Source organism: Chrysochloris asiatica, unplaced genomic scaffold (assembly GCF_000296735.1).
Source record: "Chrysochloris asiatica unplaced genomic scaffold, ChrAsi1.0 scaffold00007, whole genome shotgun sequence".
Lineage (NCBI taxonomy): Eukaryota > Metazoa > Chordata > Mammalia > Afrosoricida > Chrysochloridae > Chrysochloris > Chrysochloris asiatica.
In genome coordinates this window covers 19,615,363-19,640,963 of record NW_006408525.1, presented here as the reverse complement: position 1 = coordinate 19,640,963, position 25,601 = coordinate 19,615,363, and the positions used below count along the sequence as shown (strand labels likewise).

General features: G+C 37.1%; 1 protein-coding gene across 5 annotated transcripts in view; it reads right to left on the bottom strand.

Annotated features, from left to right (window-relative positions):
- Positions 1–25,601, bottom strand: part of SPAG9 (sperm associated antigen 9) — a 177,761-nt gene that overhangs the window by 27,664 nt on the left and 124,496 nt on the right. For 4 of the 5 annotated variants that reach the window (XM_006832420.1, XM_006832422.1, XM_006832423.1 and 1 more), the window contains 9 exons: positions 18,335–18,542; positions 17,661–17,760; positions 14,040–14,161; positions 7,801–7,858; positions 6,628–6,780; positions 6,089–6,140; positions 4,142–4,272; positions 1,781–1,837; positions 491–664 (listed from right to left, as the gene is read on the bottom strand). In XM_006832420.1, the coding sequence (XP_006832483.1) occupies positions 491–664; positions 1,781–1,837; positions 4,142–4,272; positions 6,089–6,140; positions 6,628–6,780; positions 7,801–7,858; positions 14,040–14,161; positions 17,661–17,760; positions 18,335–18,542 (1,055 nt within the window). Of the gene's footprint in view, positions 1–490; positions 665–1,529; positions 1,542–1,780; positions 1,838–4,141; positions 4,273–6,088; positions 6,141–6,627; positions 6,781–7,800; positions 7,859–14,039; positions 14,162–17,660; positions 17,761–18,334; positions 18,543–25,601 lie in introns of all 5 variants that reach the window. The other variant, XM_006832421.1, reaches the window with a different exon arrangement.

Below are 25,601 nucleotides of genomic sequence, written 5' to 3'. Positions count from 1 at the left end.
AGTCAATTCTGACCCATAGCGACCCTGTACGTGGTTTCCGAGGAGCAGCGGGTGAGCTTGAACTGCCGACCCTGTGGTTAAAACCGACTTTGGCGTCCAGTGCATTAACCCACAATGCCACAATAGGACTCCACAGACATTTTTACAGGCAGAGAAATTGGGGCTTTGGGGGGTCAATTTGCTCAACTTTCTGTACCTAAAGAGTAGCAGAGTCAAGATGGAAAACCAAGTCTTCGAAGAAATGTTCACACATTTAAGACAAAGGCTTACTATGTGGGCCTTTTATATCTCTCATCAATATTTAGTAATGCTGTCATGACTAACAGAACTCAGAATTTACATAAAACTCCTTATGAAAATTATGAAATGCAATTTTCATAAAAGGCATTGAGTTCAAGTAATTTACAGATTTATTTGAACCCTCCCAGTTGACCTGATAGGGGCTAGCACACTGTGAGCTGTTAATTTATTTAGTCTGAGAAATACATACTCTTCACTCAGGAAATCAAAGGCTTTGGATTTATCTCCTGGGAGTTGAGACAAGGTACTGCTTCTTTTCTTGACCGAAGGAGTAACATGAGAGGTCGGCGCATTATACTTCAGGTTCACGGGTGGTTCGGGCTTCTTAGTAGTATTGCTTGAGGAGCTGAAAAGTCGGCTGAAACTAATATTTAAGGACAACGATGATATTGTTAAGTACAAACACAAAACACACACACACACAACACATGCATTGTGAAGAATAATCCTTGATTTTCTACAAATGTTTTTATGCTCAAGAAAAATCCATAGTGCTTTGACAAGGCAATAAGTTAGAAACTAGCAAAAACCAGTTGCACTCTGCAGCCTTCAGCAATAACTCAAAGCCAAGCTCAGACTTTCAAGGTCAAGAAATGCTAGCTTAGAGAAGTGGATCCCTGGCTCTTTAGTTGAACATTTGCCGGTCTTGAGTCCAGAGGATTTCCTCTGCTGAGGAGGGAGATAAGTGGGTTCCTTTAGCTAGTTTCTACTTGATACAATGTAAGAGTGGTTGTTAAATAGCAAAGTTACAGCTCCATGATTTGAAAGGCTCAGCATACCACTTCTAAAACTAGTCTTATAGTAAACTACTAGACTACATATCATACCACTTTAGTACACAACTTCTGATTAAGCACAATTTAAATAAACTATTTCACATCTAGTTTTTTGTTGTTGTTGTTGTTTTTAAATTAACCCTTCAGTTAAATAGCAGATTAACCAAAAAAAGAAGTAAATTTTAAGCACAGAAAACACACAGCACTTCTGGTGTGAACATAATGCCAAGTCAGTCACACACCCTTAAACCCCACAAACACTAAATTTCTCCTCACTTTTCAGATTTCTTTACAATCACAAAACCAATAAATCAACATGAAATTAATGGAGATTCAAGTAAATATCAATTTTATAAATAATGTCCTTTATTTTATTAAGCAGAAGACTCAAACGCACAACCAACACGATGCTGCTTACAATAGCATATTTTTTGTCCTCAAGAGTAGCCTTACCGAGTTGGCACACTACGTAGTAAAAAGGAAAATTTCAGTTTAGCTATTTATCCCACATTAAAAATAATAATAATAATCACATGATATTACTCTTGAAAATAAATTTTGATTGTAATCTTGTCTTAAAATGTAACGACCTTATTTGTTTTAGCCTTTATCTAGTAATTTTTTTTGTTATTGAAAAATATATACAGCAGTTACATACACTAATTCAAGATTCTGCATGTTTTTATTTGTTTTGATATACTTACAACTGCCAAATGCTTGATCTTTTTTTTTCCTGCATGGCAGGATTTTCTCTTGATGCTCTACATGAAAAAGAAGGAAAAAGGTGGAGGGTACAAATTATATATGAGGTAATCTAGTTTGCTCTGTAATGAGAACAAGGAATATCCCAACAAGTTTACAGAAATATGCAGGGGAGAATCAACAATTAAGTTCAGTAAATAGTTACTTTGGAAACTAGTAATCCTAAGATAAAGAAATAACATCCCCTCTTCTTCAAGGATTTCAAAGGCTACTGAGGCAGACAAGATTGTTATCTGTGTTGGACACACAACATGAGTATTCATATTTAAATTATTTTACTGAGAAGAGTGCCTGGAAATCTTCAAAATGTTGCTTTGTAAATCCTGTCCTCACATGATAAATTTGTCTCTATCATTCTGTATTCTTGACTTACACTGAACTGCTTGTGACTTTACGGATCTGCTGGGTCAGTTCACAAGACTAACACTTTTCCATCAGTGAAAAGATGACCAAGAACAGGAAGCGCTAGGCTGTTCCAGAAAATAAGACACATTCCAAGTTGATTACTAAAAGATTCTGCCATCACTATCAGCAGCCCCTGTTCACTTCTTTACTTAAAAAAATAAAAAAAAACTAAATTAAAAACATGTTTTAATTCAACGCAAAAGGCAAGCTACCATTTCCTTTCACACATTACCAGCTGACTGCTAGAATTAAAAATAGCAATGAGAAATGAATCCCACCTCTGTGGCTGCAATTTTTAAATAGTGATTCATTAGTTATTTTATTTATGTATTTAATACTTTATTAAATGGTTAAAGATTTACTTCTTTAATTCATTAAATGTTAGAGTTAAGAACAAACCTCATAGTGTTTCCTTGCTCAATACATTGATTACTGATCTCCTTCTTAGCAGCTACAATGATATTTTTTTTGCGGCTGTTAAACGCTGCCAAGTAACGACCTTGTATAGGGTTTCCGAGGAGCAGCTGGTGGGCTTGAACTGCCAACCTTATGGTTTACAGTCCAGTGCTATAGCATTGATAAAGAATATATAAATAGGTGATGTAATCATATGGAGGTGAAAGTTAGTGGTTAGAAAATGTACATTAACGTAAAAACAATGTGCCATTATGTACTGTTATTGGTAAATTTGATGTGACAATCCAAACTTGAAGGGGGACAAATTATTTATAAACTTTTTATTGGCTCTGGTGGCGCTGTAGGATAAGCGCTGGGCTGCTCGCTACAAGGCTGACAGTTCAAAACCCACCAGCTGTTAGGAGAAAAGATGAGGCTTTCTGCTTCCATAAAGATTTAAGTCTCAGAAATCTTACACAGGGTGGCTATGAGTCGGAATCAACTCAGTGGCAGTGGGTTTTGCTTTGGTTTTCTTAAATCAAGTAAGGGGCACGGTCATTGAATACTGGCCATTAGGGGGCAGTATGCATTCAGATTCAGTTGACTGAAAGATACCAATGTTGTTAAGCAAACAGATCTTGCAGTCCAGCAGACTATCCTGTAACACCACGTCAATAGAAAGGGAAAACAGCAGAATCAGCATGGGACTGTGAGCCACTATGTAAGCAGGTCACACCCAACAGCTGCTCCTTGGTTGCTCAGGGACTCTTTTAAGTCGGAACTGACTCAATAGCACTTAACAACAATGAATTTCACAGGAATACACTAAATAAAAATTTTGTTCCTTATGTAGCATAGGAGTCCTGGTGTGGCACTGTAGGATAAGCACTAAACCACAGGTTGGTTTGAACCACAAGGTCAACAGTTCAAAACCACCAGCTGTTCGCTCCTGAGAAACCTTATACAGATTCGCTGAATCAGAACCAACTCAATGGCACTAAACAATACACAACGAAAACACGCAGCGTAAGAAATTTTGTTATTTTCCTGACTTTACTGCTAAAACTCTACATTCTTTTAAAAAATGCTTATCATTCCTAAATAATAAAAATTGCTTTTTAGAGATCATTGGAAACTTCTTCTCCAAGAGCCGCTAGTGGCCCCAAGAACACCATGTTGATCATACTCTGTCTTTAATTTTCCGGTATTACTCTCTAGTAAGTTCTGGTAGCGTAGCGGTTACAAATTGGGCTGCGAACCGCAAGCTCAGCAGTTCGAAACTACCAGCTGTTCTGTGGGAGAAAGATGAGGCTTTCTGCTCCCGTAAAGATTTACAGCCTCAGAAACCCTGTGCAGGGTCGCTATGAGTTGGAACCAACTCCACAGCACATAACAACAACAAAGCAGAGCACGGGGACTGGATTCTGCAGCAAGATTCCAGTTCTCAAGGAAGAACATTCAGCCTAGAAAACACCGCAAAAACACCAGAGCACATCTCATACCGAATCATCTCTGTCCACCGAACTGCTTCCTGAAGCTCCATCAGTCTCTCTTTATATTGGTTTCGCTCCATTAGAACGCGGGCCATTTCTACTCTAGTAAACCGCTTCCTCTGCGCTGTGGGAATGTCACTCTACAACAAAGAGATTACCGATCATCCTGGGAGCCTACGGCTGGTTTTGGTTGGTGCTAATCTCCGACTTAAAACAGAATTTTTAAGCATTTAAACATTCCCTAACTTGCAATCACTTCAAGAAAATGGCCTTTTCAAAGTAAAATCAATAAAATACAAACTTTAAAAATTACTTATGACTGAAAGGATAAAAAGTAGACAGTTTAATTTCTGAAGGTAAACACAGACATTTAAACATACTATATAAAAGAATTATAAAGAACAGTGTAGATTTTGAACAAAACCCAAAAAGCTTTGTTCTATATTGATTTAATATGCTATTACAAGCATCACCTAGAAATGCTGCTCTAACATTATTTTAAATTCATGTTATATAATAATTTTAATTCATTCATAACAGTTGTATTCCTAAAAAGGTTCATTTATCTCAAACTACCAATCCAAATCTACAACAAAGGCAAGTGTACATAGCAAACCCACTGGCTAGTTACCAAAGTACCCAATGTAATAGACATTAAAACACCAACAGAAACAAAACAAGAGGGAGACAACTGTATTAGCCAGAAGTATTTTTAGGAAGAATGAGAGATATTAGTTTGGAGTAAGGATAAAGGTAAGATCCCAAAAGGGAATGCAATGCTCAAGTCAACATCCTTCCCCTGATTTTAAACCCTCTTCTGGAAAGTCAGGGTGGTTTAACTGAGAAGATTTTGTTTTGCTGAGTGTACACATCTGGGGCTAAAGCTGAAAGACTTAGAGGCTGAGCTGAGCCCTTAGCAGTCCTCCCTGCTCTGCAGACCTGTCACTGAACTTGCCTGCTCCTTTAAATAAATGTCAAACAAATGAGGATAGGACCTGGGTTTGCAAGTAGGAACATATCCTAAAAAACTCTGGCTAGGGTATGTACCCAGAGCGTCAGGACGCCTATACAGCATTGTTTGTGGGAGCAAAATAACTGAAAATAGCCTACACATTCAGTAACAGGAAAACAGATACATAAAATGGAGTACTTTAATGTAAAGGCTAATAAAGTAGTAAAGATGCATGAACTACAGAAATTTAACACTCATGAATCTTAAAAACATGAGACTGAGTAGAATAAGCAAATCTCTAAGACTAAATATAACTTGTTCACTCAGAAACAAGGGAAACAAAACCATGCTTTATAGGGATATATACATGGCATAAAAACATTATTATTTATTAAAAGTAAGGAAAAGGTAAGACAGGATAGTGTTTTCCGATGGAAGGGAAGAACAATGCTTGGTAATGTTCTAGGGCTCAGGCTAAGTAGTAGATTCACAGACGTTCATTTATTATGATTCAAAACTTATATATGCCACACACATTTTATTAGGTATATATACTATATTAAAGACATGTACGAGGTTAAGAAGACAACAAATGATTATCTCAGATGTAGGCCTTGACCTGAAACTCTTGTTGTGGGAATGATCTAGTTATCAGCAGAGTTACTAGTAGACTAATAATACAACATTTGCATTATATATGTGGACAACAATAAAGGTTAATTGAAGTTCTAGACTTCATACCATTAAGCACTCATATTCAATTTCCTTATTTCTTACTCAAAACTAGAAACAAAACCAACAGTAACCACAACACTCCCCATGCAGAACACAAGGGTGGTTGGCCGAAAACGCACACACAGCGTTGTTGATAAAAAGTTCATCAATTCATGACTATAAAAACACATCTTCTGACATTTTTATGTCTATACTGCTATATCTGATGTTTAATTAACAAACAGTTTACTGAATAAGGCAAGGGAAAAAGTATGAAACTGTATACCTACATCATCATCATCTTTTGCTTTTTGCCTTGCATCTTCAGCTTCTGCACGAGCTCTAATGGGGGAAAAGAAATATGTTATTTGGATTGGTTTTATCTTATCAGACACTGTAAGAGCAGTTGAACAATTTTCATGGAAAAGGGTTATTTCTTTTCTTTTTCTAAAACACAGCACTTACCTGCTTTTCTTTAGGGAAATTATTATTTGTTACAGCGCTATTTTCAGAAAAATGCCAGCTATAAAAAAAAAAGCTGGATGATGGAAAATTATCATGTTTCTAACTTCCCTGTCACCAAAATGAAGATATTTGAATAGTTATCACTTCCTTCATCCTGTGGCAGACACAAACAATGAATGATACACTAGAAATAAGAGGGGTTTCGTTTCAGCAGCAGAGGCACCTCATCCTCCTGCAAGAAGCTCTTGGCCCCTTCCTGGCTTGAAAAGACATAAACTTTCAATCTCAGTGTTACTAACACCTGGATATACCTTGTGTGGCACAGTGGCAAAGATCGGCTGCTGTAGAACACAGTCCAACTTACTTCCTAAGCTCTTCCTCCAGTTCTTTGTTCTTTTCCTCTAGCTTCAGTTTGGCTTGTTTCACAGCCTCCAGTTCCCCTTGTAGCACATCTTTCTCACAGGTCAGTTCATCTACTTTTGCTATCAAATCATTCTTCACCACATTCAAAGCATTTCTAAGAAACACAGATTTCAAAAGTGCATCATTACAAATAAACACTCTTTCCATTGTTCAGCTTATTCTTTTGTAGGCTACAGCAATTATTTAATTATAGAGTTGAATAGCTGAATACTTGGAGACATTACTAGCAAAGATGAAAGGAACACAAAGCAATAGCTGAATTTTTTTTTTCTCTTCCCACGTATCAAAGCAAGAACAGATTTTAAAACAAACAAATGGAGAAAGTAATGCAGGCCACCAACTAAGAGTCAGACTTAAGGAAGATTACAATATAAACATTTTTAAAAACAGCATTCCTGAGAGTATTGTTAATAAATTCTGAAGAGCTATTGTGCAACCAGTAAAGTAAAATTACTCTTTGAGGTCACCTTTAGTAATTAATGAGAAAAAAGTAAATAAACTGGAAAGAAGAAAACTGTGATTGAGCTCCTTTTGGGTATAGTCTACATCAGACCTCAGTATAGCTACATTTTGTCTTGAATATACACAGATGTTCCAAAGTTGATGTGACACAGAAAACTGACAAAGGGACCCAGCCTGCTTTCCAGTATGAATCAGAGTATGTCCCACAAGAAGATATACCATAGACTCTATATGCTTGAAAGCCTGAGACCCCACAAATTGTGCTGGAAAACCTACAACCAGGGAGACAGCTGTGAAGAGGTGGGGTGGGTATGTACCCAAACATCTGGACTGATGTAACAGAATCCCAGGAGAAGAGGTAAGAAAATACACAAATTCCAGGGGTGGTAGCATGAAAATATAAGACAGAAGACATGAATATTTGTAGAGTGGCAAGGAGATGCAAATCTCTGTTTCTGCAGAAGACAAAGACTATGGTAAAATTCAAGTCCCAGTCCTTATTTCTGTGTGTGCATTCACACATGTAAATAAATGCACGCAAGCATGCAATGGGACAGAGGAAGGAGGCTACACACAAACGCGGTGCTAAATGGAGAAAGTGTCACTGACTTTGGCATCTTTTGGTCCTTGTTATAATATTATATATACTTACTTGGTTTCCAACAGTTGTGTATTTTCTAATATAAGATTCTCAACTTCACGACCCATTCCTGTCAAAATAAAAGGGATACTTTGAAAACAAATTTATTTTATAAGTTTTATCTGTCCTGTAATAGTCTATTTTGTCTAACTTTATTTGACATATTCACTTGTGTGGATTTTAAAATTATAAATAATTATCCATCACAAAACAAAGCTAAAGATTTTGCTGGCTAATTCGTTAAGATTGCTAGTCTATACTTCATTTTTTGTGTGAATAATATTTATCTTCTGCCAAATATTTAAACAAAAATGATTATTAAGGAAAAAATATGATTGATGTGAATCAGAAGTTGTTTTCAAATTATCACTGGTATTAGGCTTCTCCCTAAAAGTTGGATCTTATTAATAGAAAATGGGCACAAAAAAGGGGCAAAGAAAGCCCAAACCCCAAAGCACATGAAACCTTACCAAAGAAATTATGGTCTTAAAGCCCATGCATTCCATGTAAAGCAAAAACAAAGAACAAGAAATGTTTTATGTAAGAAACAGCATGAAAATAGATTATTCATCTGTAAACTTTATGCATGATATGGAGAACATCTGGATTCCCAGTGTTGTGACTTAATGCAGAACAATGTGCAAAAGACAGAAATAAAGATGATTCTCTTCATTCATAGCCATGATGAGCTAGGTTACGCCTAAAAAAATACTGTTTCACCAGTTCTTTTCCACAATAAAATTGAATATGACTAGACGGAAAATTCCAAATCAATAAGGCATCATTTCCTTAAATGGATCACCTAGGAAATGGTAATGTTCAGTCATCATTTTATAGAATCGTGTCTTAACATTTCAATGAGCACTGTATAAGGCAGGCGTGTCAAGCACTCAATGCAATAATGTGACCTTCAGGGAGAAGAAAGCCATTCAACTTGCTGCTCATAAGACAACTACTCCTAAGAAATGAAACAATATGCTAGGATATTGATCTCACAAAGTTCAAAAATAAATAACACTACTATCACTTATTCCAAGAAGTTGAGAATTAATGTTAGAATAGAATATATGATATTCCAAACAGAAAGGTAATATTTTTAAAGAAAACTACACAAGAAAAAGGAGTTAACATGGCTCCTTTAACAAAAAAAAATAGAAAAGAAAAAAAAAAAAAAAGCATAAACAACTTAAGTTTAAAACAAAATCACCCCAAGAATGCTAAAAACTCCATGTTCTTGTACAGACCCATATTTTGTCTTTGCCAAATATCCTCGAAGATCTGAATACTTCTACCATGAAGAATTTACATACCAGAAATAAAAGCTTATTTAATCATTTATGGAAAAACTGAAAATAAAGACAAACTGAAAAAGTTTCCAATTTTCAATTTCAAAATGAATTTTGGTAAGATATGTCCAAATATTCGTGTTAAACATTGAAAGGAGCTCTGGCAGCATAGTCGTTACAAATTGGGCTGTGAAACGCAAGATCAGCAGTTTGAAACTACCAGCTGTTCCGTGGGAGAAAGATGAGGCTTTCTGCTCCTGTTAAGATTTACAGTCTCGGAAACCCTGTACAGGGTTGCTATGAGTCAGAACTGACTCCGCGGCACATAACCACCATAGACATAGAAGAAGTAGGGTTTAAACTGGTCAAAAATAGTTCATCTAATAACTGTTTGCTAAAGATTTTCAAGCACACAGGTAAATAAGCATAAAAACTGAGACTATATGCAGGACAAAAAAAATATATCGTTGAGCAGAAAAAATGGTGAGAAAGCATCAAATGAAAACAGCAGGCATGACCACCTTGCTTGAAAAGCAGTAATATGAAAGTATTTAAAAGCATACACACCAGAATATTCCCCTAGGGAAGCAGCCCAAGAGAAAAATGAATGAGAATCTTAATTAGATTGTTTTCAGAAAGCAAGAGCTAAACTCATTTATTTTTAAATGAGAGAGGAGACAAAGAAACTGAAAAGATGTAGAGAAACCATTAACTATTAAGTATAAATATTACAAATAGAAAAATGAAATATGTACTCTAAGAGAAACATATCCTTAAGGTGTATTTTCTAAAGTTTACATTTATAAATTCCAATTACTCATTCTCTTAAATCTTAAGTTATAGATTTAATATATGATGAAAAGATTATCAAAATGATTTTGAAATGCATCAATAAAAACTAATTCATTATAAGAAAAATACAACTTGAAATGCCTCCATTTCTTTCCAAGGATAAGCATAAACTTAGGTCTAATATATATGAAAACTTTACCTATTAAAAACAAAAAAACATCTGATAGTTTTAAAAATCCTATCAGTGTTAATCTGGATTTTTAGCAGTAATTTTTTACCTAGATCTATAGATAAACTTCAGAGTTATATGGTGACCCCTTATACGTAAGACTGTACACATAATTTTTGCCTAGTTCTGTGTGTACATTTTTCCAAAAGTACCCCGCTCTCTTAAATATTCATCTGTGAAGGATTTTCAACCCATGAAAGTGAAGAATCATAGATTTAGAGGTGAAACCAAACTATTAAAACTATTTAGAAGTCCATTCACTTAGTCATTGTGCAATGTGCTCAAGAGTCAACAGTGAGGAAGAAGAGTACGGTCATCTTGGCCTCACTGAGCTTACAGTTTATCCAGGGAGACAGACACTTAAACAATTAGAATAAGGTGTGAAATATGGCATAATAGGTAACTGCAATTCCACAGAAAAATATTTCAGGGACAATTAAGCTTTACTTAAGAAATTCAAGACAGAATTCCTACAGGACTTGTCATTTAAGGGGATGCAAGAAAAGTAAATGTCTATTTAGGAGGAGGAGCAAAACCTCAGGATTGGTTAAGGGAAACAGGAGAGGTTCAAGATAGAGAACTTGATAAGGCCACTCAGTAACCAAGACAGACAACAATGAACTGATATCAAGCGATGAACTGATATCAAGCGCTCAGACTTCTCTTCAATTGCCATTGAGATGACTTTGACACATGTTGGTCCTCGTGTGTTGTAGAGTATAATTGCACTCTACAGAGTTTTCAAGACTGTAATCTTTCAGAAGTAAATTGCTGGAACTTTCATCTGAAGTACCCTCTGTGTGGGTTTGAATGCCAAGTTTTTGCTTAGTAGTTAAGCACTCAACCATGTATGTCATCCAAGGACTCCATGTCAAATGTAAAGCCTATAAGTTATCTTAGACATATCAGTTTGGAAAAAAAAGAGTCTCAGGCTCTAGAAAAATAGCTGGGATAATCAGCCATGAAAGCCAAGAATCAATGTGAGTGGCTAAGATTTTCCAAACAAAGAAGTGACGTTGGAGAGGAGGCATGGAACACAGTATCTAAAAGGAAGAGGAGCTACAAAAAAAGATAAAAAGGAAACAGTCAAACAAGCAGGGAAGGATACAGGCAAGTCTGATATCAGAGAAATTCCACAAAGATAGTTTTAAAGACAAATGCTATTGTGAAGGCATGTGAAATAACATGGATATCACAAACCAGAAGACTGCTGAAGACAAGGATAGCAAGAGCAATTTCCGGCAGAAGTGACTGAGGGGGAGAATACCAGGCCACACTGGGATGAGGTGTAAGTGGGACCAGGGAAATTCTGCTGATTAAAGTAGTCACCATTTCAAGGAGTCTATTTTGCCTGTTATGTATTGTAAGCACCTGAAAGAGTAGCTAGGATTTACAGACACTTCATCAATCTTGTTACATAAAAGGATGCCTAGAAATAGAAAGCGAGTGATAGGGTAGTAGGTAGAAAAGATACAGGGTGAGAGGGGGGCATTATTTTTCATCTTTGTATGAAAAAGACCTGCACAAGTTTAAATGATAATGGGAAGATTCTAGTAAAGATACTGAAATGGAAAATATAGAAGATAATCAGAAGAAATACAACATCAAAGAGTATGATGTATGAATGTTTGACTTCCCAGTTTTAGAATGTGGCCTGGAGTGGGGGTGGGGAGTGGGGTGCTTGAGGAAAGTGATTGGAGAAAAGAGACACTGAAAGCAAGAAAGTCAAAAGATGTCAATAAAGAAAAAGGATAAACTGATGGTGTTGTCTGTCTCTTTTCAAATTATTGCAATCAGAAAAGGTAATATAAGCATCGAGCACATAAATAATGACTTAACGAAATTTGTATCTTAGAATAATAGAAGAGTTAGATAATGATAGGGCTATGTACTACTTATTGATCAACCCCAGGTCAGTTCAAGAACTTTGGGAAAAAGTTTTCTAATTTGACTACAGTCCATTTAATTAGTCCAACTACTAACAGAGAACTGTACAGAAGAGAAGCCAAGGAACAAATCAGTGCCTTAGAAACGTCAGCTACTATTTTTGACCCAAAAGCAGTCATGTAGACACAAGTCATACTGTATGTACAATATACAGTAGTATATTAAAATCTTCTAATCTGGCACATTCTAGAGATAAATATAAAATGGAGAGGTCAGTAGTTTATAGTTTAATTCTTATCTTTAAAATGGCAAGAAAACCAAAATATCAGGATTCTGCTTTTAAATATATTTAATTTTCTGAGTTGAAGACTAAAAGCTTTTAGAAGAGATTTGACTTAAAAGATCATTAACTATTTCTAAATGCTATATGGTTTCTGAACTCTTTCTACGAAAAGAAGGTTTAGGATCAACAACCTCAAAAACTGTATTATTTCATGCTGGATCATAAAGTAGTGGGGCATACAAAGCACACTTCCTTCATTCTGTTGATTACATAGCATGTGGAATTTGGGGGGGGGTAAATATTAATTCTAGTGGTATTTGTCAAAACTGTACACCAAAAAAAGGTGAATTTTACTATATGCAAATTTAAAAATAAATGTTGAAAATTTTAAATTCTTCTTTCTTACATCAGCCACTCAATTTTATTAGGCTATCCCTCACCAACTGATACTAGTTTCTTAAACTAATCAAATCTTAGAAGGAACTTGTATAACTTGATGTTAACTAGAATAAAAAGTGCAAACTTAAATGTAAAAATAAAACATTCATTTAAGAATTCACCTTTTTTAGCCTTCCTTGCAAAATGCCACTCGAACATTTTACTTAGACTTTAATGGTGACAATACTTTATATTTAACCTAGAAAACTTTCACTTACTTTCAGTCTTGCTTACTAGACTGTGAGCTCAACTGGGACAAAACTTATGTTTTCTTAAAAAAAAATAGTCCTCAGTGCTGAGGACACAGCTGGAAATCAAGACATTCAACATAAACTAATGCAAGCAATGTCGTAAGAATAGCACCTTTTGAGAACAGTGTAGTCTGGATTAAAATTATACAGATACAAAATATTTTTTGGAGACCAGTATCCAAAAACCTATTTCAAAGATAAAAATTTTGGCTTCTATCAGGTTTCTGATTTTTATAAGATCTTGAAAATAAGTCAAAGAAAGGTGCACCACAGCTAACTCTGAGTCAGAACTATGTAACTGATACTGAAAGGAGCTTTAAAGATTCCTCAGAGTAGAAGTTGACAAATATTTTCTATAAAGAGCCAGACAATAAATATTTTAGGTGCAAGCCATCTCTACTATACACTATACAACAGTGCCAGACATTGACAATGAGTGAACAAATAGGTGTGACTGCGTTCTAATAAAACTTTATTTACAAAAACAGGTAGTGAATTGGATTTGGCCCAAAGACTGCAGTTTGGCAATCCCTGAACTAGAGGCCAGCTTCTTAAAAGAAATTAAGCTATTTGGCAAAGGTCATCAGATTGAGAGTGGAAGAGCCAAATGCAGTCTTCTTTTCAAATCATGTGTTCTTCATTCAACAACACAAAACTTAAAAAATGATGAAACTTCCCAAGAGATCTAAAACATAAGTGTCTGTAAAATCTAAGAAAAATCAAGTATTATAATTTCTTCAGATCAAAAGTATTTACTGAAATTTGTTTAAAACAGGAATTAATTATTCATCAATACATGCACACACTTCCATATACGTATCCCTGTTCGTGGAATATAGCAGGTTCAATAAATTATGTTACATGAATTCAAAACACAAATTTAAGGCAATTCCATTTTAGACATACCAAAATGTGAAGACACCTTCACTTCCAAAACTTTCATGATCTCGAAGAATATCTTTCCAGTAACTATCTAAAAGTGTCAAATCTTGTCCCACTGACATTTTAAATGAATGTTCAATTAAATCCCCTTTTAAATCTATTTTTTAAAACCATTTGGCAGTTCTTCAGATGAGCTGTCATACCTAGTAAATCTGCTCCTTCATCCACATCTCCAATTAGGCCTGAGCCAGCTGAAGACAGTTCTTCAAAGAGAGATTCGGTATTGCGATCAAAAGCTTTGTTCTCTATGCCTTTGGTAGGAGTGCTATGTGACAAAACAATAAAGCCATATCAACAAATTACAAAGACTTGTTTGACAGTAAAATTAATAAGTAGGCTGAGTTACATAGGCCTTTTAACTGTAAATTGCATTTAAAACAAAATATAAGTATTATTTCTCAAAGAGTCCATAAGAAATTCCTACTAAACTCCACAGAATGACTGGTGAAGAAAATACATGTTTGTTGTGAAACCTCAGTAAATACGAATAAACGGCAGCTAGCATAGAGCCGTAGTCTGCACTGCATCAGGCATGAACCCAGTGCTTTCACCAATTGCCTAACTCAATCCTCACACTTATAGTTGTTGTTGGTTTGTGTCATTAAAGTCAGTTCCAACTCAAAGCGACCCTGGATAGGGTTTCCGAGGCTATACATTTTCATGGGAGCAGAAAGCCTCATCTTTTCTCCCACAAAATGGCTGATGGTCTCAAACCACTGATCCTGTGGTTAGCAGCTAGTCTAACCTTAACCTAGCAGTCTAGTCTAGTTAACTTATCCTACAGAGCCACCAGCACTCCCACAACTATAGTTGTTGTTGTTAAGGGACATCAAGTTGGTTCCAACTCGTAGTGACCCTGTATACAGGGTTTCTGAGACGGTAAGTCTTGGAGGGGACAGAAAGTGTTTCTGCACATTCCTGTTAATTAGTTAGTTCCTGGGTTAAAGAACTATAGCAGTAGTTGTGAGGACTGACTGGATAAGGCAATCTATATAAAGTAGATTAGGAGGGGCTGTACAAGTGTTTCTGTTCAGGGTGATTAAACAGTTTGGAAAATAAATAGTGGTGATGGCTGCACAACATTGTAAATATAATTAATGCCACTGAATTGTACCCATAAACATGGTCGCAACGGCAAATGTTATGTTCTATATATTTTACCACAATAAACATAAGTTAAAAGGCAATAGAGGCCCTAGAGCCAACCCTTTGGGATGGGAGGACTTCATTCTCCATCAGTGATGGTGGTGCCGTTGAGTTGGTTCAGACTCACAGCAGCCCTGTATAGGGTTTCCCTGGAGCTGCTGGTAGTTTTGAACCACCGACCTTGTGGTTAGCAGTCTAGTGCTTGCCCTACAGCGCCACACCAGGACTCCTGAACAGTGGTAGCTAAGTGACAAGAGACTGCTGAGTCAATGTTGTTTATTTAAATATGAGCAAAACATCTACTCAGCAGCAGACACTGAAAGAAGGCCTCTTTAATAAAAGAATCCAGAACAAACAGAGTGGAGGAGAGGCACTCAGAGCAAAAGGACACGATGTTGGCAGTAAATGAAAACCAGAAAGAAGGAAAGAAAAAAATCCCCAAATTACTTTTGTCAGAAAAAATGTTACATCTATACAGATGTTATAAAAAGTAAGGGAGCGCAGTGGTCCATAAGGCAAGCACTGGACTGTAAGCCACAGTGTTGGTGGTTTAAGTCTACCAGGTGATCCATGGAGACAGATGAGGCTTTCGACTCCCACAAAAGACTTAACGCCTCAGAAACCCCTATACGCAATCACAATGAGTCAGAACTGACTCAACAACATCAATAATAAAAAAGTAGCCATCCAGAAAAAGAAAAAAAAATTTACATACAAAAATGAAGTTGAAAGATAAAACTGAAGGAAACAAAACAAAAATAGGATCTGGAAAACAGGAAAGAAAAGAAAATTTGAGGATTTGACTGGAAGGTTTAATGTCAACCTAAGAGGTGTTCCCAAAGAGAGTAGAAAAACAAAAAATGAGAATAGAAGTTTTCTCAGCACTGGGAGACATGAATTTCCAGTTGAAAGAATTTACTACATACAAGAAGATGCAATGAATAAAAAACTTTAAAGGGAAATACATCATCATGAAGTTAAAAGAAAATAAGATAAACAGCAGGTTTAAAGAGACGATCCTAAAAACTTCCTGACAGAATATATGAAGACGCAAGAGTACAAATGATATCACACTGAACTCAACATGACAGAATTCCTAGTGAAAGCACTTTCCAACCCAGAATTCTGTACGTAGCCTAATCATGTCTTCAAATAACATGTGTCATAGTCATGTTCTCAAAAATGTACTTCCCATGCAGTCTTTGCCCAGGAAACTAGTGATGAATATGTTCTGTCAAAACAAAAGCATAAATCAAGAAATAGGATGACAAGGGGATCCAGGAAAACAGGATGCTAATGAGGGCAAATCCCAAGACTATACATGACAACAGTCTAAACTGGACAAGATAATACAAAGGGCCCAGTAGAGAGAGAGTTCTAAGAAACTAACAGGTTTTGGGTTTGCCCATACTTACACAGTACCTGTCTAATAGGTATATAGAAACTTGAGCAAAAGAAGACAGACTCCCACCATAACACAACAACAATAACAAAAACCCCAAGGTTTTATTAATTCTAGTAAAATAATTAAGTTGTAAAAGAAAGAAAATACAGTCATAGTATATTATTCTATAGCTAAACTGTGATTAATATGCATATAGTCATCATGATATAAACAGTGAATACTAATTTAATACTAAGTTAAGAAAAAATTGAGGTATAATTACATTGGGAGGAAGGAAGGCAGAATGGTCATTGTCTTTCACTACAGAAATTCAACAAAAGCTACTGTTAACAGTCACTCTCAATCACAGTTCCTCATCTGATCCACAGGATACAGAAAATTATGAGGATAACAATAATTATTGCGGTTAACTGCCGTCAAGTTGGTGCCAACTCATAACAACCATGTACAGCAACCACTGACCTTGCAGTTCAAACAGCGCCACACCAGGACAATAATAGCTAGCACTTTACTGAACCATGCATTTTGTCAATGATTTAACATATACAGATTCACTTATCTTCACAACCACTGTGGCATATTAACATGAAGAAGAAGCTTATGTTAAGTTTCAAATCTGAGCCAGGATTTGGACCCAAATGGTGTGGCGCAGTAGGTTAATGCAAAGCTGATTTGGACTGCAAGGTTGGCAGTTCAAGCTTACCAGTCGCTCCTCTGAAACCCTATACAGGGTCGCTGTGGGCCGGAACCAACTCGACAGTATTTAACAACAGTGTAACTCTCGAGCCCATGTTACAACACCTTCACACAATGAACACTATGTAGCAGTAATCAATAAACGGTATGTTTTCTTACAGTCATGAAGATAGAGAACCATTTTTTTCCCCACCATTAAACAAGTCTCCCACAGACAATGAGACTAGTAATGAGATCACTTTCTAAGTGGAGTAGGAACAAGTTTGTTCACATTGCTGCTCCTCTCACTTCTACTCCTTTTGTTTCCTCAAGGTTACGGAAAGTAGGGGCTACCTCTTGATGCTTATTTTGCCCCATTCTTCTATTTGCTCCTGCTGATCCCTAATGCAGCAAATAGTAATAGATATTAACATTTCTTCAATTGAATCCATTTTGTTCAATCAGAAACCAGAGAACAGGGTGCTTATGGGAGTGGGGAAAGGAAAGAGAAGATGCCTTAATCTGTTATTTCTGGTACCTTGAGCCTTTATATCCACTGAGATCTTTATCCATATCCAACTCAGGAGTGGAATCAATGATTGCTTGAACTTCTGACTTCTCTTCATTTTCAGCAGAGCCTTAGGAAAAAGCAAGATGACACAAACAATGCATATGTCACAGACAGTGAGTACCTCCATATGAAAATCCTGTTGCTTCTGTCCTTGTGAAGAATAAATTCTAGGAAACCCAGGCTTAGACAACATGTCATATATTCAGTTAAAAGTAACTATTAAAAACTAGTAAGTAACCAAAGAACGTTATTGTTCATGCCTCTTAGGACACACAGTGCAGTGTATCCTAAGCCAGAACTCCCTGCTTTCATTCCGACTTAAGGGGTGGAATATACAACAAAGACTAACGCTCTAAAAAAGGCAGGGGAGAGACAGGACTGGTCTCCCTGCATTTCAGACTCTCCATGCTCTTCCATCCAACAGTCTTCTTCTCTGAAACTTGGTTTCATCATCTTTTTTCTTTCTTTTAATGATTGTGTATAAAAATTTTTTAGCTTATATACAAATATATGAGTTGAATGAGTCATCTACCCATTTTGTAAAGCAAAGAACACTTCCCTTGCCCAAATATTTCCTGAGGCCCACATCATTTGGGTTAAGTGACTACTTGGTTAGAAAATAAAGAACTAGGGTGACTTACCAGTTGATACATTTCTAGTTTCTTGGGCTACTTGTACTTCAATATGCTTGCTTATCTCAGACTTAGTTGGGGTATCTGCAGCCTTCACAAATCCTTCGTTTTCCTCCTTTAAGGGACTATCAATAGGAATAGCTGCCACATCTGACGCAGCTGTGGAGGCTGGAGTGGTAGCTTTAGATCCTCCTTGGCTAACATCAGAAAGTTCATCCTACACATAAAAATAATGGAGAGATATTTAAATGGGTAATTTATTATAGGCCTCTTTACAAATGGGTTAAGAAATAAACTTGCTCAAAGTTAGTTCTATGTATAAATAAGTAAAGACACCAGTCACTAATTACCAAAGGAAACCAAAACATAATCTCCGCAGACTATTTTCAAATAATTGGGAAGCAGATATTTAAGTAGAGCATCATTTTCCAGGCATACATGAGGTTCTTCTAAACATAAAATACTAAAAAAGGAGACTGGAAGTATCAGCAATAGAATTATATATTAATACCAACATCAGAGTTCCAATGACAGTTATAATAATGTGCAAGCATTTGATAATAAAAACAGACTTTACAACACTTAGATCCTGTTACTATGTAATTGTTGCTAAATGCTATCAAGTTGGTTCCGACTAAGTGGCGGCCCTGCATAGTTGTTTCTGAGGAACAACTGATGAATTTGAACAATCGACCTTGTGGTTCAGACCTACCTTGAAGTCCAGTGCTTATCCTACAACAACACACCAGGACTCCATATAATAGCTGCTGTGAGACTCCAACTGAATAGTCAGATTCTTAATCTCAGGAGAGAACTTTGCAAAGTGTGGCCCTAAAACACTGCACTCAAAATTATTTGAAATGCTTGTTGAAAGGGCAGAGTCAAAGTCCAACCTCATAACTGTGGGCAGTGACATCTGCACTGTACATGCTCGTCTGCCTCAGGGAGCACATCAAAATCTGATAACTACAATTCTGGGGTCTACAGAAACACAACACATTCTTTAGAATCTTTGTTTTGATGAATAATCTATGAAAACAATAAAAGTGGTACGATTTTGTTTATCAACCTGCTTAACTCATATTTATACTGTCAATATACAATCTTTAAAAGTTAAGACTATAAAACACACCTAAAAATTAACATAAAATAAATAGCTCAGTTCCTGGTAAGCAGTGTTAATGACTAGTACTTAAACCCACTGCAGTGTAGAGGATAAATTCAGTTGATTCTTCTACCCCATAATTGTTTAACTCCCAACAAACATCTTTTTGTTGATAGGTCTGGGTAAGAAAAGATGGGAGAAGATACTGACTGGATGCTATGATTCAATTATGATTGTTAACAGAGTTACCTGTGATTGCAAAAACAAGAATGAAAATCTAACATGCGTTTAAAATGAGTCATCTCAGAAGCAGGAGGAGGAATCTCTTCCATCAAGTACGAAAAGCCAGGAGTGAAGTGTGCCCTTTGGACCCCAAGATCTCTGTGCACCGAACTTCCTTGACCCAGGGGACAGGAAACTGTGACATCGGGGCAGTGGCGGGGGGAGCAGCAGCAGCAGCGCAGCAAGAGCCAGCACACCAGCCAGAACAGTGGCTTCCAGTACACGGAGCAAGGAAAGCCAAGTGCCCCTGGGCAGGAGGCTCACTTGTGGAATGGGATGCCTCCTAGCACTTCACTGGAGAGCTAGGTTTGTTGACCCACAGAGCTAGAGCTGAGTGCCTTGGAGCTGAGGCTTATAAGGAAGTGGAGTGCCCTCTAGCCATTTATCAGCAGCCTGAAAGACCTTTATGATATTGTAAAGCAGGACAGAGGCCTGGTCAAGGGGCCTAGGGTCAGAAAGAGGCCTGCATGTGGGCACAGTTGAGGAGAGGCTGTCCTGACAGGAAGAACTGTGCCCTGCAGTGTAACTTGTTGGGTGCTTCTCTAATAACCTCCATAATTGAGAGTATGGCATCTGAGTTCTGTGTCTCCAGCAGAGTAGAGAAGGCTGTGTGAGGGATGGCAGGGGCCACAGTTTTTATACCCAACAAGACTGGAGATGTAGAAAGGCACCCAAGCCAGCAAGCTCCTCTACATTTACCACAAAGAATTATCATTGACCTATTTGAAAAATAATCTGAGGTTTATTTTGTACTTGCCATTTACATTTCCTGGTGTGGTGCTGTGGGTTAATTTACATTTCCTGGTGTGGTGCTGTGGACTACAAGGTCAGTTTGAATTGCAAGGTCGGAAGTTCAAGCTCACCAGTCGCCCCTCAGAAACCCTATACAGGGTTGCCATGAGTCAGAATCAACTTGATGGCACTTAAAAACAACAACATTTACCTTTCAAATAAAAGTCAAGAGTAGTGAAAGCATTTCCTCTTCTTTATCATAACACACCACACAAAAGTTGTTATTTTCACTTTAAAAAACAACAAAACACCTGATATCCTCGAAAAGAAATCACAACACAACAACTTAGCAAAAGTCTACCACCCTCCCCTCAATTCATTTGTCAATTTGGGAGTGTGAAATATAACCAAGAGACAGCTCAATCGAAAACTGCAAAAAGACTGTGACACGCTAGGACTCCTAGGTGTAGGGCTAAAAGGAAGAGGTAAATTAGGGTCTATGATGGATGTTTTAAATTTGTCCTAAGTTATTCACATAACATGAGATTTATTTATCTGTAACTTACTTCCCTTTTATGCTTTTACCACATGAAAATATTTTATACTGTTTAAAATAGCTCACTGTGTGGGCTGTACTCATGACAACTGGATCCTAAGGATATAGCATGAGAGCTGATGAGAGAAAAGTTTTAAATTATAGGGGGATGTTTCCCCTAGACAATAGTGGCATAAAGCTCCTGAGATTAGCAGAAAAGTGCTCCAAGAAGAAGTCCTTACTACAGCATTTACCAGAGGGGTATCATATCCTGGCACTGAATCTCCAATGGAGAAATGTATGAAATTCAGTCACTAATAACAACAACTCCAAGTAAAGATAAAAGAAAGAGAAGCCTAGGTATCAAACTGTTCAAAGATGAAATATATGAGGGGCTTCAAAAAGTTCATGGAAAATGGAATGAAAAAATAATGGAATTTTTCTATGAGCTTTTTGAAGCTCCTGCATATTACTTGGACCAAGAATAACCTTTTAGTATGTGCAAAACAAGGGAAAATTCTTACTAGAAACTAAATGAAAAGTGGAAGCAATTATATGAATTGTTGTTGTTGTCATGTGCCGTGGAGTTGGTTCCGACTCATAGCGACCCTGTACAGGTTTCTGAGGCTGTAAATCTTTATGGAAGCAGAAAGCCTCATCTTTCTCCCGCGGAACAGCGGGTAGTTTCACACTGCTGACCTTGCGTTTCACAGCCCGATTCGTAACCACTACGCTACCAGAGAATTATTCAATATAAAGTTTCATGGGAGGAGTTACATGCCCTTATTCCATATTCAAAGTGAGTTTCTTGAGACCTCCAATTCCTATTTTATTTTATAGATCTTAAATGCCACCTGCCAGGTTGTGCTGTCTTGGCTAATAGACTTGGTTGCAAATGCTGCTTTATTTCTCTGAAGACCCATCTATTCCTGTTGTCTGATATTATTAAGATCAAAAACATCCATGAGTGCCAACATGGCAATGTAAATATTATGCTGTCAAGTTTTCTTTGCTGCCAAACTTACTGACTTTATAATTCCCCTCAGAATTTTTCAGAAACGATCACTACAGAACGTCCACAGAAAGCAAGGGCCAGGTTTGGCGTTACAATGCTATCTCTAATGACACAAGAATAGCATTCCCAGGCACGTGTTGAACTGTGCACTGAGAAAATGGGTGCCTTACTTTAGCTTCATTTGGAACATCATGAATGAAAACAATCTGCTCTGTGTGCCATTTTCCTACCGGCTGAGATATCAGGTTGTAGATATCCCTCCAGACAGATGAAGTCTGGAAGATCAGTTCCGAATCTATTAAGATTTTCAAAATATTGTCATCAAATGCATCATGTGCTCACTGCTGTTGTGCAGAATGAATATGCCATGTGTTATCTGGCATTGTCTCATAGTTATTTATTTTTTAATAGACTATTAACTATGTACATAACTATACAAAATAAATTACCTTAGAAATGTTCCAATATACATACTGCTTTCTGAGTACCCTGGCTTCGCCTGTCTTGTGGATTGAATTGCGTCCCCCTAAAGAAGATATGTCAGGAGGGGTCCCTGGAGAAGGATATCATGTTTCATAAGGTGAAGGGTCAGAGAAAAAGCGGAAGACCCCCAACGAGATGGACTGGAAAAGTGGCAGCATCAATGGACACAAGTGTGGTAACGATAGTGAGGTTGGCCCAGGATCGGGCAGTGTTTCCTTCTGCTGTGCATAAGGTCGCTATGAGTCGGTACTGACTCAATGTCACCTAACAATAACAACAAACAAAAGAAGATATGCTGATGTCCTAATCCCTTTACCCTCTTTCAAAATAGGATCTTTGAAGATGTTATCAGGTAGGTTAGCATTAGGTCATACTGGAGTAGTATGAGTCCTAATTCTATGTGACTGGTGTCCTTACAAAAGATACAGACTCAAGGAGACAGGAGAAGGATGCCATGTGATGCTGCAGCTGCAACCCAAGGGACTCCTGGTGTTACCAGAAGTGGAGAAAGGCCTAGAACAGATTCTTCCCTCAGCGCCTCAGAAGGAATCAGCAGCACAGCTGCCATGTGACCGGACTCCCAGCCTCCAGAACAGATAGCCTTCAGTTGGTGGTATTTGCAGTCCTAGGAAAATGAGTAAAATCTGAAACAAGTGAAATAAAGGGGAAAGCAACTTTGATACATGAACTTACCATTTAGAATCAAACATTTTAAGCCTAATAAATTAAACATAATTACTAACAGGTAACTATCCTAATGGAGATACTGTTGCCATAATATTGTAATTTTTTTTGTTTACATTTTTCTCTCCCCAACTAAAAGTGCCTAAATCAAAGCACACTAGTTTTCTTACACAGTTTATATTTCCCTTTCTGATTTTAAAATGCTTACTCTTTGGAGAAAATTATAAGCTATAGTAAAGGCCTGCCAAACACTATAAAGGAAATCATTTTCGTCAAATAACACTGAGTATTTGTTATCTTGAGAATAACAGCTGAGGAAATAACCAATAGTGAAATAATTTTCGTTTACTTTTTTCAAATTTTGAAATAACATTCTCAGTTTCTGTTGGAGAACCTTTACAGCAGGTGTGGGAGTGTCCGGCCCGTGGACTGTATAAGACCTTCACAATCATTTGGTCTGGCCCTGCCAAGGCAACTGCAGTTCCAGCATCACACTTGGGGTGAGTTAATTAAATATCTGACCAAATATAGCAAGTGAATTTTTAAGTTGATAATTTTGTATGGCCTGCAAATGATGTTATAACTATCCAAATGGCCCTTAGTAGAAAAAAGGTCCTCATCCCTGCTTTAGAAGTATAGGATGGTTGTGGTCGCTGAGTTGGGAGGAAGAGAAGATTATAAAAGAGAAACAAATGAGTAATTACTACTAGGTAGGTTACATACTTGTTTAATAAATGGACTACAAACTGTAACAAAAGAACTGTAAAATGAACAGGATAAAGATATAGAAGGGACAAGAAAGAAACTTACGGTAATCTAAGTAATTTAGGAAAATAGTATTTCAACTAGACACTGAAAGAACAAAGAGATTAAGGATTGTATACTGTACCACACTTATTTCTTAGCAATTCAGAAGCTAAGTATATATATATAAGGGTGGAAGAAACAGCTAAGCATATAACAGAAATGACGGTGAGGGTTAGAATGAACCTCATGACACTTACTGAATTGCAGTCAGTGTTACTAATATGAACTCATATAAAAAACCAAACACATGAGTTCATACTGATACTTACAAAGATAAAGAAATAATTACAGATGTGCCTTTCCATGGCTAGTATATATGTCTACTGCCTCGCTCTGTCCATGGGGAAGGTCTGGAAGCAATCTTATTCTCAGCAATAAGCACACCAAGTGCTCAGATCTTGGTCTTGAACTACCATTTCATAATAAAAGGAACCTGGGCTCTTTGGAGAAGAGGTGGACTACAGAACTGGGAGGAAAATACACATATAAGTGTATGGAACATCTTATAGTTAAGTAAGGAAATTCTCAAAGAAAAGGATGGGGGTATGTCAAAAGAGCATACAGGAGCCAACCTGAAAGAGCTTACAATGCCCAAACGTGGAGTATTTTGCATTAAAAAAAGGTACAGTATTGAATAATCCATAGTATTGAGGGCAAAAGGGAGGGAGGAAAAGGACGAGTTTTCTCTCACAGAAGAATTCCGATGAATAAAGGATGAAGAACACATAAACTGTTAGAACAGCACAACGATCAATGTAGACAGAATCACAGACAGATACTAAAATCAGTGAGTGAAAACTTGAAGAGAAAAGGGATATTTGCATTGCTTCAAGATATTTATTAAATAATTACAAAGGGAATGAACCTGGAGGACTTTATGCTGAGTGAAATTAGACAATCACAAAAGGACAATTATTATATGAAAGTACTAACGTAAAAAGTCAAGAAAAGGTTTTCATGCTTAAAGAAACATTCTTTGATGGTTACCAGGAGTGGAAAGGCAGGTGGAGTAATTCACTGGTTACAGAGTACACACATGTTAACTTGGGTGATAGGGAGTTTGGCTGAAGAATGATAAAAGCAGGGGAAGACATGGGGAGGAATGCAAGAGTTAAATACTGTCCTATACACAGTCCTGCAATAACGGTGATCTCCGAGTAGGAAGGAAATTGGGAGTACAGCATATAAAGGTTTGGCACAGGAAAACTGTACATGGGTACTTTTACCTTTGCTGCAAATATATCCATGAATATGGTGGAGCATACAAGAGATAAAATTATGAAAATGTCTTAAACATTACCAAACATCTTGAGAGCATAAAGCTTTAGGCCTGTGGGCTCATGACCATGGTCTTGGAGACACCATGGTTAATTGGCATAGACTGACAAAGACTATGCTCTACATCCTACGCTGGTGAGCAGTGACTGGGATCTTAAAAGTTCATGAGTAGCCCCATCTAAAGTGCAACTAGTTGGAGAACAAACAAGATGGCGGATCGGGTGGAAATGCAGTAAGGAGCTCCGTCAGCAACAACACAGAATACAGGCAGGACCAAGCAGGCTCAGGGGATGGTCCCAGAACTTTGAACCACATATAAAGGACTATTTAGAAGGTTGGAAGGCTTACAGCTGAG